The sequence below is a fragment of the Pieris rapae genome, chromosome 23 (assembly GCF_905147795.1).
Source record: "Pieris rapae chromosome 23, ilPieRapa1.1, whole genome shotgun sequence".
NCBI classification, from domain to species: domain Eukaryota; kingdom Metazoa; phylum Arthropoda; class Insecta; order Lepidoptera; family Pieridae; genus Pieris; species Pieris rapae.
Genome location: NC_059531.1, coordinates 3,628,279 through 3,648,228, shown reverse-complemented (window position 1 = coordinate 3,648,228; position 19,950 = coordinate 3,628,279). Strand labels below are relative to the sequence as shown.

The 19,950-nt window shown below is 33.4% G+C and overlaps 1 protein-coding gene across 1 annotated transcript; it reads right to left on the bottom strand.

Moving 5' to 3' along the window:
- Positions 1-429: 429 nt before the first annotated feature.
- Positions 430-18,520, bottom strand: LOC110996422 (GRIP and coiled-coil domain-containing protein 2). Its single transcript, XM_045633395.1, has 15 exons — positions 18,310-18,520; positions 18,013-18,133; positions 16,385-16,828; positions 14,686-16,314; positions 12,882-12,978; positions 11,864-12,075; positions 11,155-11,345; positions 10,035-10,451; positions 8,222-8,349; positions 7,231-7,396; positions 5,921-6,136; positions 3,665-3,858; positions 2,642-2,795; positions 1,385-1,493; positions 430-801 (listed from the first exon to the last, which is right to left on the bottom strand). The coding sequence occupies exons 1-15, from the start codon at positions 18,328-18,330 to the stop codon at positions 740-742; spliced, it is 4,161 nt and encodes a 1,386-aa protein (XP_045489351.1). The 5' UTR covers positions 18,331-18,520; the 3' UTR covers positions 430-739.
- Positions 18,521-19,950: the final 1,430 nt, after the last annotated feature.

Here is a 19,950-nt window from a genome sequence, read left to right as displayed (position 1 = left end):
ATTTATTTCAAGAGAAAGGTTACCTTCATTTATACATTTTTGTCTTAAGGACTAAGACGGAGAAGTTGCCATGTTGCCTTCGGTTGAAATTTGCATCATCTTACGCAAGACATAGAAAAACCTGTGATATTTTTGGGCGGCTTTATCTTTTCAGTAGTTACACTCCTTTAAAATTAATAACATTTGATATCGATATTCATGCTTCAACACTCTTTTTCCAAAGTAGCTGAAAATTTCTATGACTTATAGATTTCAAGTCGTAACTTGATCGTAATCAAGGTGAGGTTATCTTTCCATTCTGTTGGGTTGGTACTCAAGATTGGTACTCATCTAAAAGTATGACTTATATGGAATTTTGTAAGAAATACTCAGAAACAATTTCAAGGATATAAAAACAAGGGGATAATAATAATATGTTTAATAAAACCACATCCATTTTTATTTATAAACATTATAAATTACAATTTTATACTTATTAATAGTTTCCTGAACTACAAAATAGTAAAATCAAATAAGATTAAAATATTTTAAGACACTGGGAATAATTCTACGAAATAACATCAAAATAAGGCAATAATTACATTAAAATAATTAATGATTACAATTTAATACCAATGAATACATTAAATAATACAAAAATAAATCCTTTTATTCCAAGCAGTCATTTCACATATTAATGTCAATTGTCAAATTAACGTTGCATCATCACAGATAATGTTATCTTCAGGAATGTCTCCGCTTATTTACCGCCGGGCCAGGGTAGGTAACTGCCCCAGCCCTTGCTTGGATTCGGATCCAAACCTGTAAAAAGAAATATTCATGTGAAAAATCCACTATGTATATATCTATTATATGTGTTTGACATACGTGCCTTAAAAAAATTGAAACTATTTTCGTAAGAAAACATTTTCGACTGTTTTAAAGTGAAACTTTTATTACATCGCCTCAAACTTTTTGGTCTGTGTGGCGCATGTCGCGTGACGGTCGGCCGCGGAGTAGGGATGAAGTGAAAGGCGCTCGTCATAGCAGCCAAGGCCAATATGGCGGCGCACATAGTTCTACTCCACGCTATTTTAATATGTGTATATAATCTAAATAGTTGTTAAGTATTTTGTATGTCGTACTCTTTAAGACACAGAATTCAATAAAAATATTAGTTGGAGACTTAGTCTACTTTTATTAGTCCCATTATCCAAGTATAAAATTAAGATTGATAAAGCGATTTTATACCCTTAATGAAATATTATAAATATAATATTATTTAAAAAAATAAATAATATTAAAAAAAAATTACACTATGTCCAAGGTCAAGTCTTCAGTATTAAAAAAGGTGACATTACAAAAAAACCAAAGACAAACGATGAATTTATCAGAGATATCATACCTTTAGCTAGAGCTTGTATTTGCTGCGTTTCCTCTGATGAAAGTGTCAAGATTTTCTGTAAGACTGGAACGAGGCGACTCCTCTCATCGCCAGGGGGCAGAGTTAGGAACTGGAAATCGATAAAAAATGCATTTGTTCAATATATTGTCTATTGTTATTTTTTTTTAATGGCTTTAATTTGTGCCAACTGGGCACAAGGTACTTCGCCAGTGTCGTGTAGATGTAGGCACAAAGCCTAAAAATTCTAGATCCAAGAAACTTATGCAAGTCTTGTGCAGTTGAAAAGTTGCGTAAGTATTTGAAACGATATTTGGAATGTCGCCAAGAGCTTACAAGTTCAAGAAACTTTTTTTATTGATCTTCACGTCATGGATTAATATATGGGACTTAGACTAATGATGTGAACAGAAATCTAAAGAATTGCATGATTTTGCTGAAAAAACTTCCCAAAAAGATGAACTACTATGACATTCGTTATCTAAAAACGCTTACTATAACTTTTTTTTATTATAAGTTGGTTTATAATGCCGACTCTTGAGGTGCGGAACCTAAAGCTTTGGTCTGGTGATCATGACGCACAACGCTGCGGTATGCGCCGCAACGCAGCGTCACGACGCAGCATTTAGCGTCCCTGCGGAGAGGTGGTCAGATGATTTTGCCGCAGCTACCAAGGTAGACGTGAACATGAACAATTTCACCCGTGACGCACACCGCACACCGCAGCGTTGAACCTCGCCGCTGACGCATACTGCGACGGAACAAGAGAACATTCTCGACGTTTTTCATATGATTGAGTGTCCGACAACGCATACCGCATACCGCGGCGTTATGCGTCATGATCACCAGACTAGACAGCTTAAAGCTTTAACGACATCGACATTTCCCAGCTAGAAACAGTTTTAATTGGAAGCTTAATTTGTCATTTAACCCGGAAATTTCATAAATATTTTAAGATCACAATTAGGAGTTTAAGCGAAGCAAACGAATAGTAATAAATTTTTATATAACATATAAAAGATATTTGTATTATTGATTACCGAAATCCATACATTATACTTACAGTACCAAGCCAAAACGACAATGTCGGTAAAAATATATATTATAATATATTTACACAGCCATATGACCTTGGCATGTTTTGTGTATTTTATCAAGCTTTGAGAAAATTAATTTAAAAATTGTATACCAGTAATCTGCTTTCCTCAAGTTTTAGGACATATTAAAACGAAAGAAATACAAATATTAAAATAATCTTACTTTCAGCGTCACATTCTTCATATATTCGGTGTTGTGGGCGTGTTGCGTTGCGCCGCGTACGCGTCTAAGCTCCGCCTTCAAAAGTTCACTCAGCTGAACCATACGAGCACACTCCCTTTCAGATTCCGAGAGCAATACTGTCACGTGTTTTACCCTGGAATTAAAAAAAATCTATTATATTTTACACAGCAGGGCGTAATTGCTAACGCACGTGCACGTGCACGTGCACGCTGGCAGTGCCGTTACCCATTAATACTTATTTATCCGTTATTTCTACATTCAATATAAATAATCTACTTATAGAGCTTTATTATTTATTTATTTCTGCATATACAACTCTTTGATGAGGAGACTCTTACATCAGTAATAATAATAATCTTTATTTATTTTTTCACAGAAACTTCATACATAAACAAGTTACAGTTATTTATTTAATTATAATTAAATGTTACTTATAAGTAATCTAACATCTTTTACTTATATATATTTATAAAACAAAACGCTAAGACAACACAGAAAGCCAAAACTAAAGCCAAAAGCGAAAGAAAACAAGCAAGTGCATTAATAGATTTAGATACATTAAAAAACGTTCTAGTTATTGCTGTTTTATGTAAACACGTACGTACTTGTGTACGTCACTTTGCTCCGTTGTCTATATTTTTAGGTAGGTTTTATTTGATTTAGGTATCTTTATTAATCTTTTTCGCACCTTGAGTAAAAGCCAAACTATAACCTTTCACACACTATAAATTAACACAGAACCCTAACGTTTTTAAAAATATTCTAATGGAGAAAGATTATTTTTAATCAGTTCAATAGTTTTGGAGCTTAGAAGGAGATATTAGTACATATATAATTAGAATAAAAAAAAATATTTTTTTTTTACAAAACACCAAACGGGCAGGAATCTGACCCGATCTTATGTGACATTCAAATCCAGCGGGCTCGCGAGTGCACTGCCGGCCTTTAAAATATGTGTTATTGAATTTTGATATATACACTATGTAATACAGAACACAATACCTCTGCTGCAACGTAAACACTTTCCGTTTAAGATCGAGAATTTCCTGTTCCGGCGTGAGAGACAATGATGATGTATCAAGTGTGTCTTCATCCGCCACTCCATCTTCCAACAACCTGTCTAGTGGTACGGGGGATCGTCTTCCAGCTGTTAGGAAGGACTTCGACAACGGTGGAGATGGAGCCGATTCTGATCCCTATAATAATTAATTTGATAAGACAACCAGATATTCTTCTTTCTATACAGACTGTTTAACATGATTTTATTATCCATCACAGATTATTCATCACTATAAAACAATATTATTTTCAAGAATCCTATCAAATGCTTTAAAGATTACGGCTCGTTAATGATCATTCTTATAACACATATATTGTTTAATATTTTAATAATAATAATAATTTAATATAATTTAATAATTTATTAATTTTTCTCCCATATAACATTTACAACAATAAATATGACAGTTGTGACGGTATTGGGAGACTGGTTTCCAAACTAGGTAAGAACCTGTAATATGGATAACCAGGCTTCCATTCCATAGCAAAGTCATATTTAGTAGTAACAAAATGTACATACATAAAGGTAGGCAAACAAATTTAACGTTATAAGGAGGAAAGAAAAACAAAACAAAGCAGTCAACAAGTTAGAAGTTAGTAGAAATAAAGTAGTATTTACTTAATACGGTCTTCTATAGAAATATAATATTAATATTATATTTCTATAGAAATATTAAACCGTCTTCAAAGTTCAAATAAAACAACACAGTATTAAGATTGCTGAATTCGACTAATCCGAGACAATTTTATGTCACGTGACTAACGTATAAATAGCAATATTTTTTTATAAATTAATGATTATTTCGATGTTTTAAATATGTTTTATATAGATTACTCTAAACTATTTGCGATGTTGTACATGTAAAAATCTGGTACTCTCTCTTCTTAACGAGAAGTGTTATTCTAAGCAGGCATCACGTTTTTTTTTATGTACATAATAAACAGCGAGAGAAGACATGCCTTAGACCCAAAAACATGCGCCAGGTATAGACAGACGTCACGAAGATGTGCAGCGGTTTTGTCGAAAGAAAGGGAGAGAGCGATTGAGGCTGATTGAGAGAGAGTGAGACAGGGATATAGAGAAAAAATACACCCTATTGGTTGATGTATTCGTTTAGTAGTTACATACATATTTTACTTTGCATAACGTCTTGTGCAGTTAAGAGGCTTATTACACTATGCGATATTCAGACTGGCTTAGTAAGACTGTCTTAAAATCTAATTAGCAAGCTCGCTATTACACTGGACTGAATACCGCATGCTAACTCATTTTTACTCATTTGCAAAGCGTACGTAGTCGGTGACGGATGTCGCCATGTGACTTAAGAAAATACCTTAGAGTAGGAGTTGCCGAGTTTGAATGACTATTAAAATGTTATATTAGTAATTTATATTATTATATGTAATTTAATAGATACTTCATACATTCAATATGGCAATAAAAATGGCATGTCACGGTACAAATCAAGAACAGAACCAGGCTGGCACACTTTAGTATGTTGTCATTAGAGAATCGCAGAAAATTTATTTAAATTTATTGACACATCGTTTGCAGCTAAGATATTCTATAATAAGATTGATTGTCCGAACCTTCTTTCTAAATTTAAGATTCATGTTTGTTTTTACCAATGTATCAGTGTGTCGAGCGTTGGCTAACTTTATCTATAAAAAATAAAAAACATTCCAAAGTACTTTTTTTCTTGCGAACACGCCATGGTGCACGCGGCCACAGAAAACAAACATGTACAAACGTCTTTGCTCTGCGACTGCCGCGCGCTGACTGAATGGTTTAGCGTGCTAAGTCTTTATTACACTACACGATATTCAGCAAGTAAGCCAGTAAGCACCGCCGAACCCATTCGGTCGGTCTAATTAGACAGGCTAACTGGCTAACTCTTATTACACTAGGCTGAATCTTAGTAAGACTGTCTGAATATCGCGTGGTGTAATAAGCCTTTAACGCAACGCGTTTTTTATTTATTTTTATTATCATTAGCACGTATACAGTGTGAATATAGATATACAAATACATGGAGTGATCATATACTGGTACATGATCATCTATTGGGGCATTAGTAGTAATAAATGTACAAAGAAGTTTCACTTCTAACATTTGTAAGCACACACTTTTTTCTTCTTAATTGTATAACTGTACTGAAAGTGAATAAAAATCTTGAAGCCAAGAACATGTTTACTCACCTCTCCCTCTTCTCTCGGTATCATTGACACATTTATATCCAACTCCACATCACTGGAGTCGTCTTTAACTGGTTCAAATGTATTCCTCAAGTCCTCTTCATATTTGACGTTCTCTTGAACTATCGCCATCTGTTTTCGCAAATTCTCACTTTCCTTCTGAAGTTTCGCCTCCAAATCCGTTATTTGTGACTTATAACATTGGGTTAATGTTGATATCTGAAAAACATATTTATACCATATATGACTGCCAGTTCTCAATTCAATTGTGAAGAACAGACGGGTAGAACTCTCCAGTATAGGGCTACGTGTGCCAAATACCACTGCAGTGCGTACGAACGTGCGTACATGCGTACGTGCGTACCCAGAAAAACGCTATTTACGCGTGTCATGCGCTCTTTGATTATTATTACATCTGAGACGGATATAATTAGTTGCACTGGTTGGATTCATAAGAACTGCATTACTTATAATTAGTTATGAAAAATAATAAGTTTTCTTTTGTATTAGTTACTGTAAAAAAAGTGAAATAAGGAAAAATAATATTTATTGTTCTTATAGCGTATCGTAGATACGGACTAAAAATGTACATACTATATTGTGTAGTATTCTCTATAAGATTTTGATGTATGTGGCAACATAAATACAGGACACTATGAAAAAAAGAAAACACACGTCACTCAGAACAGACTTTTAAGACGAGTGAACAGGCAATTTTTCCTTGACATTTTCTATAAGAATATAAATTAATTACTGTTGTTTGTGAAAAATATACCAATTTAACAAAGATAAAAATGGGTTCTTGATTTATAACAAGATAGAACATCCCATATTCTAATACTTTTCGGTAGATTCTGTTAATAAATTTCTTTGACTAAGAACGAGTTTTTCTGTTATAATTCAGGCAACAACTGGGGTGGAAGTTGCACATGACCAGAAAATGATATTATTCTAAGCTTTAGAACGAAAGGAAACTCTCCATTATTATTTTCAATCACCAAAGATTTAGTTTGAATTTTTTTGTGTTTCAATAATAAGTTTTTATGCTTTAAATACGAGATTTTTTATTGAAATCACCTGGAGCACAGTATTCAAGAAAAAAAAGGGTAAATTCGATTTGTCAAGGTTACAATTTAAAATGTTATAATTGAAATACAAGTTTTATATTTTATCGTTATAATTTTTTAGTTATTAATTAAAAAATTATATACGAAATAATATAATTATTTAATAAATAACTAAAAAATTATATATAGAAAATTATATACTACATATATAACTAAATAATTATATACCTAAATATTATTATATACCTGCAATTTGTGTTGACTCCTCTCCGACTCCAGTTGCTGTGAGAGACGGGTGAGATCGCTTTGTAGTCGCGCAGTTCTTTGTTGCGCGCGCGATGCCTCCGCGCCGGCTTCAACCGCCCGCTTCCTTGTTGCATCCAATTCTGCACTCTGTTCTGTATACTGATCGCTGCAATTAGATTTTATTGTTTAAAGAACTTAACAAAATAAATTATACAGTGAAGTTAACGATACACAATTTACCTAAAGAATTCAGATGTCAGAGCTCTCCTTGCCACACCATAATATAGTCTAATCAACAAGTTCAAAAACGTGAAAAATAGAAAAAGGTCCTAAAAATATGAGCGATGGCTCATTCGATTCGAAATTACCTCTAGAAAAATGTTTTTGAAGGATTTTGGTGCAAGTTAAAAATTGCAATTGTTATTAACAAAATAAGATGAAAAAGAAATGATATTTCGTTTTTTGTTAATAACTTGAAAAATATTAACATTTTATATGAGTGCCATGCCATCGCTATTTATTTAGCTTTGACTTAATAATGCTATCAAAAGTAATCCTTAATAAAACTTATAATAAGTCAGATACTTGGTTGTTGTAAAACCAATCACTTAAACCCCACTATTGCAGAAAAGTATAAGAAATAATTTCTTCACTTGGCAACATTTTTTAAAACGTCATTATCGTCATCTGTCAAAGTGTGGTTTGGTAAATAATTCTTGGATATTGTGAGTTATGAGCACATTTAAATGCCGATAACTATTATGAGCCAATAAAAAAAATTTACATAGTTAATTTAGCTCAGATCAGGTTTTTTATTCTTCTTCTCGGCCTATAATACCATTCGTATGTACAATGCAAAAGAGCGTACCTATTCCCAAAACACCGGCTATGCACTTGCGAACTTTCTAGCAAAGTGCTTAATGTATTCATAGAAATCAGACCCTCATTCTTGATATCCACACAGAAATAAGCTATACGTAAAGGCACTCACTGTAAGGTATTCAATTTTGTGTTTAAACTTTCATTCTGAGCTTTCAAAGCAGCCGTCTCCTCCTTCAGTTGTTCTTCTTGGCTGTGGTCGACTGTCTGATTCTGTCTCAATACTGCTTGAGCTCTCACCTGTTTATCAATCAATCAATCAATCAAAATTTATTTATTCAGTTTAGATGCGACTTAAGGCATGCTTATGAATGTCAAAAACGTTTACAAAATTCGCGAAAGAGCAAAACTACGCCATCCGTTCGCAAGACTACCAGGAGGTCTTGTTCTGAGAAGAACGGTCAAGAAACCCAGCAAGTTTTATCCTCCCTTTACATACAATAATTCAAAAGAAAATGTCTATATTATAAAAATATAATCAATATTTCTCGTACAACACTTGGTGAATCTACTGAACGATGTTTGATATACATCAAAATATAATGGATATCCTTTATCTTGAAGTTTGTTAATAAAATACTGTCAAAATCTGTTATAACGACATCGAAGGCACAACTCATACTTGGTCGTAAAAACCGAATTAATGACGTTATTATTAAGAACCTAATACATTATACAATAGAATTCAGCTGGAACCTTTGAGTTTGGTCAATATAACCGGTATGTTGTTCTAAACGATGTCGTCGTAAACGGTTTTGACTTTATATAAAGCTTTATAACAATATATGTATATATTAAAATTGTAAATAATTTAGAAACTTAATTTACAAAAGAGAACTATGGGCCTAGTGGTTTCAGCGTGCGACTATCATCCCTGGGGTAAATGTACTGATACGCAACTAAATATATCAAATGTGATTGTTTCACTGAAAATACCATAAATAATTTTTGAAGTGAAACTTCTTTGTCGGCGTAAAAAAAATGACGTCACATTTTCGGTTACGCGTCACATTTTTCCGTTACGCGCCATCGTTTTCTTGCCAACAAAAATATATAATAACTATAACAATGATATTTTTTTCAAGTCGATTTTTAAAAAGTCTAGAAGGTCTTTGAATATTTTAGGGTATAGTAGGTAGGATTCCTAGTTGGTTATTTCTAGACAATTCCAGAAAAAAATACACCAAGTAAACAAACGACGCAAAATTCCCCCGGTCCGTTCGATAGACTCGCTTCAACATTATGATTGGATTTTTTAAATTTTAGATATACAGTCGACTCTCGTTAATTCGAAACTCGAGGGACTCTTAAAATATTTCGAATTATCGAATGTTTGAAATATCAAATGGTTCGAAATTGGTGAGAGAAAATCAAGTGTGTGTCATCAGAGTCATCAGTGTACATACATAAATCTATTCATAATGTGAATTAATTAATGTTTCAAAAGTACTCTGTTAAATACTGGTTTGCTTCAAAACACATTGCTGCTGCTCAGACTGCTCAATAACTTCAATCAACAATCATTCGACCTCTTTCTCTCTGCAACTTTGAATTGTCGAGTGTTGGACGCCGATGAGTTCGAATTAACGCGTCGTTTTATTATATAGCAATGATTTTTTCGTTCGAATTACCAAGTTTAGTTCGAAATATAAAGAGATTTTGTAGGGCACTCGTGATAACTTTGAATTATAGAGAGGTTCGAATTATCGCAGGTTGGAATTAACGAGAGTCGACTGTATATTTAATTTTAAGATATCGATTAATGTTTTCAGTGGGGACTGGGGGCACATTTTATCCACGCTTCCCTGGGCTGCAGTCCAAAAATCCCTAAGTAAAGACGCCTCCGCTAACTATATATATCTAACTATATCTATATCGCTAACTATGTATATCTAACGATATTCTAATACTACTATTGTAATTACCTTGTAACTTGTATATTCAGTTTTTAAATCAGCCAATTCGATATTCGTTATCCTCAACTTCTCATCCAGTTCTCCACACTTGAACTCTATCTTTTTCATTTTATTATTCAACTCGACTCTTTCTTCTCCCAAGTTCATAATAACTTTCTCCTTTTCACTCAGCAAAGCGGTTATTTCTAGAACAGCGTCTTCATTTCTCCGCTTCTCATCTTCGGAATCTTGAACAAGTTTTTCTATGATCTCTTTCTTTGCATTGATAACGTTATCCTTCTCTTTGCTGTCTTGTATTGCCTGTTGTAGTTCTTCTCTGAGATGACGATTTTCAGTTTCTTCTGATTTTATTTGTTCTTCTAGTAGTTTTATTTGTGTTTTCATTGCTGTGATTGTACCTTCTTGGGTGTCGATTGTAGACTCCATCTGTATAAGTAAGGAAATATAAATTGAATTATTAAAGTATTAAAAGGGTCTCTTTGGTATTTTCTTATAATATTTAAATAGTTGGTCGGTGGATATGTAGATACTGCAATTCACAAAGACGCTCCCCACCAATTTTTGGCTGAGGGGATCGCGGGGTGCGGGGAGTTTTTTGGTTATGTGGTTGGAGTAGTAGTGGCGAGTCTTAGTAGATTGCACTATTTATAGTGGTGAAAATTATTGCAGGCAACGATTAATACTTGGAGAAAAAGATCGATTGATGAAGTGGGGTTTAGGTGGGAGAGTAGATGAGTATTGCCAATTAATAAAAAATAACCATTATAAAACATTATATTAGTGTTTAGAAAATGCAGTTCTAGACTTGAAAACAATAAACAAAATGTGAAACAAACTTTTCTTAACTTTAGATACCAAGTTAAGATACCTAGCAATCAGAACCGTTTGATAATAAAACTTTGCCACTGTAATTAAAAAGGAATAAAAATAAATACCTTTGAGTTGAATATTTATTAGATGTTGGTACATAGTAAAATCATTTATTTTTCGCACCAAAATGGTGACGGTAGTACCAATTTTAGCTACCAGCCAAGAAAAGTATGTGGCACTGTAAAAAACTTTGAAAATATATACTATTCTAGATGACAAACGTGATTTATAAATGTAATTTCGTTTATTTTCACCTCACCTGTATAATTTTCTTTTTCTTTTCTTCCATCTTATTTGTTAAATCCTTCATGGACTTTTCATAATCCTCCATTTCTAGGCTAAGCACATTTTTCTTCTTCACATCGCGCAATGCTTTTTCTAATTGCTGTTTCGTCAACGCATGCGCATCTACTTCGGACTTTAATTGCTCCGTTTTTTGGGTTAGATCCGCTAAAAAGTTAAAGTTATGATGATATACGTGTTAATGGCATTTTTTGCAGCACACAGCCATTATGTGGAACCAGCTGCCCACTGAAGTATTTCCGAACCAATTCAACTTAGGGTCCTTCAAAGGGCGTACCAATACTAAAGGCTTGCAACGCACTCCCGAGTCCTCTTGCATTATGAGTGTGTCCATGGGGGACTTGGATCACTTAACATCAGGTGAGCCTCTTGTCCGATATCACACTGTACTATAAATTATAAAAATCAAGCTGCATAGAATATTGAGAGACGTTTTTCTGTACCCAAACCACCCAGAGACTCATTAAACCTAAAAGTTGCCATTTATGAAGTGTAAAGTATCGGAAAGCCGAAAATAATATTAACAATAACGCATAATTCAATCCCCGCCCCGCATCGTAACGTTTAAAATCCCCCCCCCCCAATTCGTGACGTAATACCTGAGCGCTCCTCTAGTCATTACTTGGCTTCTCAATATAATTTAGCGTTTCAATCATTTTATATACCTTCTAGACGTTCCACATCAGATGTCAAAGATTTTATTTTTGATTCCAATTCTAACCCTGTATCTTTAGAGTCCACTTCGTCTACACTCTTGTTGGCTTGATCTAGGAGTTTCTTCAATTTAACATTCTCTTGATCCGATGTTTGGAGTTGTAAAATCGTCTCGTTTAGTTTTTTCTTCAGTTTAAGAGCAAATATACGTAGTTTTGTATATCTGTAAAAAAAAACTCTATGATAATATTAAAGTTCGTTAAACCAATTTTTAGACAATAACAAAGAAGCACAATTTGTAGCAGTCAGAAGACCAGTCTAATTTTACGACACTAAACGGTCTTTGAAGATAACTTTGTATATGGAAAGGACAAGAAGGCACCCAAAAAAAGTGGATAAAAGAAATAGAGGCGGTAGCAGGAAGCGGTAGAGAAAGATATGGAGTTAGTTGAAAAGTACTGTAGGAGGGTTTTACCCGTGAAGGGGTTTCGATCGACGACCCTAGGCAGTTGGGATAACAAGAAAAAATCAACAAACAAATAAATTCTAAACCTAATATAGTTTCGCTAGACTAGTATGGAATACCGAATTATTATATAAATATTGACGTGACAACGTCTTATAAATTGGTTTGCCGGGTGACACTTCAAGAAACTGCGTTACGCTCCGCTCACGTTATGCGCTCACAATGAGAGCGAGTGAGAGGCACGCGTCCCTTCCACTCGGGCATGGTTAGCCCGCCAAAGAGCGAGAGAGACAGACATATGAAATTCAGTGCGAGATTCTTTGTATAAATTAATGTTTTAAATATAATTCTTTGTATAAATAAATGTTTTAAATTGTTACTATTATTTCATCCTACTACTATACGAATCAATAGTAAAATTTTTTTACCACTCAAAGTCGTTGTCACGTAAAACTTTCGCCCGTATACTGACTTTACAGGCAACCAATTTTTTTTTAATAATTCTTTTATATACATATAATTATGATATATGAAATTTATAATTGTTAAAATAAAATATATACTTGTCTTCAAATGTTTCATCGAGATCTTTCATTCGTGAATGCTCTTCGGCTTTGGAAATCGTCGATGTTGACATGTCTTCATTTGGTAACTCCATTGCTGTAAATAGAATGTTAATACTACAGAGGGAAATCTAATTGAACTAAAGTACTCATCTGTCTCTTTTCATCATAGCGTAAACACAATTTGACGGAAAGAGATAAAAGAGTATTCAAGTTATTAAAAGGGGCTATTACCGATTTAATTTAAGGGTTTTAAATAACATAATTATCGTTTCAACGTTTATTACACGCAGAAATCAACTTGGCACCTGATTTGGCGATAATTGTCGAGGTGCCTATTTAACTTTTGCATGTAGTAAATTTTACAAAACGAGATAAGATACGTTAACAATAATAGAAGATAACACTTTTATTACACATATTATTAGTTAAAATTAGAAATTTGTTTTTTGTTTTATTTTGAGGCCTTTTCTTTTGTTCCTTTGATATATTGCTAAAGTTCTAATGTAATTGATGTGTATGTGTGTGTTAAATTTGTGATGTCATATTTTCTTGTTTTTTTAGGCATACACATTGTTTTAGAATGTATATATAAATAAATGAATAAACATAATTTTAAATCATTGCTTCAGAGTGCGATTCTCATCCCTGAGGTCGTAAGTTCCATCACCGGCTGTACACCAAAGTAGTTTCTACGCATATAACATTCGTTCGAATGATGAAGGAAAACATTTTGAGGAAAACGGCTTGCCTACTTGTGTGTCAGGCACAGAAGGCTGATCACTTACTTGCCTATTAGATTGACAGATTATCATGAAAAAGATATCTGAGCCTACTTTATTGTTTATTTATTTTAGTAATTACTTTCAATTAGATTTAATTATAAATATTCAATTATTATTATTTAATGTGTAATGCGAACAGCTTCATCTAAACATGTAGTCAACTGACTCTGATACTTATCAAATGATAACTTTAAAAATAGTTAAATTGTGACTGATAAACAAAAACTAGAACTTAAATTAAACACTGTTTATGAGTATATAAATGTAAAATAAAGAATACAGCATTAGGGGCCGTTCATAAAATACGTCACACTGAAATCAGCTTTTTTTGACCCCCCTCCCCCCCCCCATTGTCACGCTGTGTCACACTTTTTGTGACTCCCCTAGAAATATTTCGTCACAAAAACTAAGACCCCCCCCCCCTACTGAGTATGATAAATTCTAGAGAAATAGTATTTTCATTTGTTACTGAATCGAGAGCGCAGGGTACGTGGAAACGTTACTCTCTCAAGTATTGGAAAAACAAAGAAACCCGTTGTGAGCGCTCATGTCATGTAATAAACGGCGAACGTCACGCTGCCCTGTACCCCCCCTCCCCCCTTGTCACATCTTGTCACACTCGGCCAGAACCCTCCCCCCCCCCCCTTGTATGCGAACGTAGTTTATGAACGGCCCCTTAAGGAAAATAACTAAGGTAACAGATGTTACAATAACAATCAAGAAACTAAAGTGGAAATGGGTGGGACACATCGCAAGAGGTACAGAAAAGTGGAGCAAAAATCTGCTTAACTGGTGCCAAAGGTACAGCAAACGCAAAAGAGGGATACAACTGAGAAGGTGGATTGACCACATTAAAGAAACGGCAGGTGGTACATGGCAGAGAGTGGCACAGAGAGGAATGGTGAGATTTGGATTAAAATGGAAATTTGTTTAAATGTATATAAAATATAAAATGTATCTGAATAAAGGCTATTATTATTATTATAAGTAACAGAAATAATTTAGTATTACATATTTACCATGACACGAAGCAGCTTTCAGTCTATCCAATTCTTTTTCCAAACTTGCTATATAAGCTTCTTTCTCTTGCAAAGTTTCCATAGCACTATCTCTTTCCATGATAAGTTTCTCATTATCTTCACACCTTTTATTTGTATTGATTTCGGCATTTTTCAAATTGCTTTCCAACGCATTGATTTTCATCATTAAATCATTTTGCTTTTCATCCTTTTCTTTTTCCAGGGTTTCAATTAGTGTTTCCATTTCGGAAACAGCTTTTTGCAATTTTGATATCGTCTCTCCTCTTTCCTTTAAGACGTGATTGATTTCTTTCATTTCATTTAGCAATTCATTATTTTCTGTTTTATAACTGAGAAGCTTCGATTTTGAATCCTCGTATTCAACAACTATTTCGTCATATGCTTTCATTTTGCTTCTGCAGTCTTTTAGTTCTGCTAAAAGTGTTGCGTTTTCTTGTTTATATGCTGACAATTTGGTTTCTAATTTGACAACGTCAGCTTGAAGCGATGCATTAACATCTGATAAATTCTCGGTTTCATCATTTGGCTGCTCTAATGAAAACTTCAGCGTCTCTATTTCTTCTCTCAGTAAGCCATTCATATCTTGTAAGTTTTCAAATTCTTTTTTTAAGTTCTCATACTGGGAATGTGCATTGTTTAATTTCATTTCAAGTTGTTTAACCTCTTCATCCTTTTCCTTTGCAAAACATTCTTTAAACTTAATATTTTCTTCAGAAAGTCTTTCCATTTCTATCTTAACTCCTTCTAATTCTTTTATCAACTTAGATTTATCATTATTCAATGATTTATTTAAATTATCCAATTCCAATACATTATCTTTGGCAGATAATTTTTCTTTGACTAAAATGGACTTTTCACTTTCCAATGCTTTTATTTGCAAAATAAGAGTTTCATTTGCATTGTTATCTTCATTTGATGTATGTTTTTCATTTTCTGCCTCAAGCCTCTCTGCATATATGTGTAAGTTTTGTAATTCCTTCGTAACATTATCTAGTTCCGCTATTTTTGCATTTAAATTATCCTTGAGAACCTTATTTTCATTTTCGGTTAAATTTTGTTCATCTTTATATGTTGAAGTCAGGTAGTCTAGATCTTTTTTCAGCTTAATGTTTTCAGCTTCCAAATCATTGATCTGTTTTCTTGCTAATATGAGCTCTTCAGAACTATGTGATTTTACATTATTTTGGGATGTATTAATTTCAGCAAGTTGTTCTTCTAATTTTTCAATTCTAGTCTTTAATGATAAATTCTCCTTGTTCAAGTCATTCATCTGTGTATCAAGTAGGAGTGAAGCTTTTCTAATTTCATCCTGCCACTTGGGAATATTTTCTGAATACTCCTTTATAGTTTTTGTTAGAATGTATCTAGCATTTTTAAGTTGATTAATACACGATGCACATCTTAATATTTTGTCTTTATAACTTTTAAGTTTCACATTTGCTTTTTCTTTTTTAGTTTTTTCTGTTTCATATAACATATTTATTTCATCTAATTTTATTTTAGTCTCAGCATCTTTAGCAAGTAATTCTTTTTTAGTTTTCTCCAATTCACTTTCTAAGTCTTTAATTGTATTACTTAATTTATCAATTTTGCTACTGTAAGTACTATCTGAAAATTTAATTTGTTTAAAAAAAATATCACACAAACACATTATTAAATTTGTAATTTTGCAACTTACCCTCGCATATTTGTTGTTCTAGCATTTGTAACTGTTCTCTTTGTTGCAGACCTATTTTATTAAATTCTGAAGTACTTGCTTCTAACTCAGTCATTTGATTTATAAGCTGTTCATTCTCTTCCATAAGTCTATTATTTTGTCTTTTAAAGGATATTATTTCACTGTCTAGGTCTGATATTTTCTGTAAAGATGTGGCAAGTTGTTGATCCCTTTCTAATATATCATCTTTACATTTCTTTAATGCTTCTTCGTAATTGCAGCATTTATCTTCAATGATTTTTAATTTATTTTGCACTTTATCTATTTCTGTTATGTAATTTAATTTTTGCTCAGTAAGTGAATCCACAAGTTCCTGCAGAGTCTGTATAGATGTTAAGAAACTTTTTTTCTCATTATCCCATTCTGTAGTTTGATTTTTATATTTATCTACCTCCAATTGATAATCTGTAATATAATAAAATAAATGTTAATTACATGTGAGATTAACATACAGTTTAAACTCTGTATAACTTTGAAGGGACTGCATTTTATGGCTTTATAAAAATTAATTGATTAATTTAATTATTTTTTTTTGTTGTTGTTAAATGTAGAGAAGAAAAATCAATTTTTTATTTCAAAGTAGTATTAGTAGTTATGTACATAAAAAAGAATCTTATTTGAATGCTATTGCATACAGTCTGTTCATTTTGTCTGACATCTTTTACTGCACCAGTAATTTTATTGTATAATATTGTAAATATATGTATATTTTATAATTATTCATATCATCTTAATATATATATTTCTTGTGTGCGTGTGTATGTGACTGAACTCCTCCTAAACGACTGGACCAATTTTGATGAAATTTTTTGTGTGTGTTCGTGGAGATTCGAGAATGGTTTAGATTCACAATTTTGTCCGCTGGACAATGTTTTTTTAATTAATTAGTAGTTGTTGATTTTGGAATGTTTTACATTGGATCAGACAGACGGCGCTACCATCGCACTGTCAAATTTTAATTCGAATTTTAATTTTAGTCTGTCCCGACAGTTAGCGCTGCGATCAAATTAAAAAAAGTTTTGTTATCATTGTGTTATTGTAGACCATGTGCTGGATCGTTAGATATTGTCATAACATTTGTCTTATTAAAAAAAGTTTGAAATTTTCAAATTAAAGACGTATAGACAGGACAACGTCTGTCGGATCCGCTAGTATCATAATAAAAAAATTAAAAAATATATTGCTATATTGAGGCAATCCATTTTATTACTGGCTAAGATTATAAAGCGACAAAAGAATCTACACATCTGCACTGGTTTTTACTAATTTTAGTAACTTAAAAAGTACTTTACTACTCAATTGCTGTTGGTAGAGGGTATGGACTGGTAATGCTATGTAGACTGTATGGAAGTATGTATAATTGTATGGAAGACAAGCTATACCAACCCAAGCCAGCTTTGATTTCAACACTTTAAGGAGTTTCAATAAACAAGTAATGTATTTATTGACAATTTTAAAAGATAAAATCTGAGAGAAATAATAACAGCACCAGTGCACCAGACAGATTACCTACTCTTCTTAATAATAAAACTACTCTAATAAAACAATCTTGAGTAAAGACTTCTATCCATGAAGTTAAGGTTAGTTACCTGATTTTGCTTGCTTCGCTCTTTGGGCTAAAACTAAAAGCCCCTTACACTTTGCTATCAATTCATCCCTAGATAAATCTTCAAAAGGACTTCGCTTATTGGATTTCTCTTCATCATGACCCTGAAATTTGACACACATAGAATTAGTGATATGGTATAACAGGAAATTCCTGATAAATTTCAAATAACTATTCCAAAAGGCAACTTTAATTAAATACGAAACATTTATACTATACTACATATATATTAAAACAATTTATAGTACTTAAAAGTATAACAGCACAGTATTATGATTACCTTGTTTTCTTTATTATCCATTTTGTAATTATGTTTTAGAGTTTAACCATAATATTTTCCGTCTGTGAATTTTTCTTAATGTAAAAATGAAAATCCAAATTCATGACCATATACTCAAATAATTGATTTTTCAAATTACTAAAATCTAAATGCATACGCGAAATCTTATTTTGTAAATGCAATTGCAAATCTGAATTCTGAACTGACGTCTGACAATAGACACATTGCCATTTTACAACCTGTATATTTAATATACTACCTGTATATATAATATAACATCTATGATAGCAAATCGCACGATTACGTCCACAATCTCACGTCTGCGTCTTGGTCATGCTTGCACTCCTGTTCATCTAGCCAAGCTTCGGATAAGGGATCACTGTATCTGTGAGTGTGGCTTAGATGAAGGCACTATACTATTTAACTGTCCTAAACTAACCTATCCTCTCTATGACGTTCTTCCTCCAAAAATAAAGGACGGGGCCTTTATGTGTTAAATATTTGTTAATGTTTGTGTTTAGTCCATATTGCAGATTTTTATGTAAATATATCGAAAGTAATAAAATTAAAGTGTGTGTGTGTGTGTGTGGGGGGGGGGGGGGACTCCGTTTCCGCAATTAGACTCTTAATAGGTCCGTTGTGCGTGAAGTCCTGGCTAACTAAGCCAGCCTAACTCCTTCCAGAAGCACAGAAGCTTCCTGGGCACTTCGCAGGCTTCTCGGAGCGAACTCACTGTTCCGAGGATTTCTTTACGTTGTTTAGCCACAGCCTCGCATTCCAGGACTACGTGGGTGACTGTTTCCTCTGCGCTGAGATAGCCTCTGCACATGGGGCTATCTGTCACGCCTAGGACAAAAAGATGTTTGTTGAGGAGACAATGGCCCGTGATTGTACCTATCATTGTTCTGAGATTAGTTCTGTTAAGGTTTATTAGTTGTTTTGTCATTTTTGAGTTAGCTGCCAGCATAACCATTTTGGATTGCCTACAGTCCTCACTTCGTGACCAACGTTGTTGCTGGAGTTCTTCTGATCTTTGGCGAATCCATGCTCGCACCTGCGAGAAGGGCAAGGGTAGGAGAGGATACGGGCCAGCAGGCAACATGTCCGAGCCTCTTCTCGCAAGTTCATCGGCAGCATAATTGCCAAGAGATCCACTATGTCCTTTAATCCACTGTAGGGTAACCCTGTTTGTCAGGGCTATTTCCTCCAGTGCATTATGACATTCTAGTATCAGCAAATTGTTTGTCGTTTTGCTTGTTAGTGCCAACAGCACAGACGCACTGTCGGATACAAACTTAATGCAAAAGTTGTTAACTCTTAGTCGCTGCACGACTCTGGCTGCTTCTGTCAGGGCGACACATTCGCATTGAAAAAGCTGTGCGTGCCTAGAGGTAAGTGTGTGTTAATGTTGAGTTCCAAGGAGAATATGCCAGCGCTGGAGCCACGTCCTGTTTTTGAGCCATCAGTATATATTCTATACTATACAGTAAATTAAAGTGTAATATATATATATATATATAAATTATTCATAAATAGCAAATAGTATTTAATCCTGTTTTTACTCATATTTGTGTTGTCTTTAAACTATAAACTATATCAATCGAATTCCAACTAATTTTTTTAGGTTCATAATTATTATCA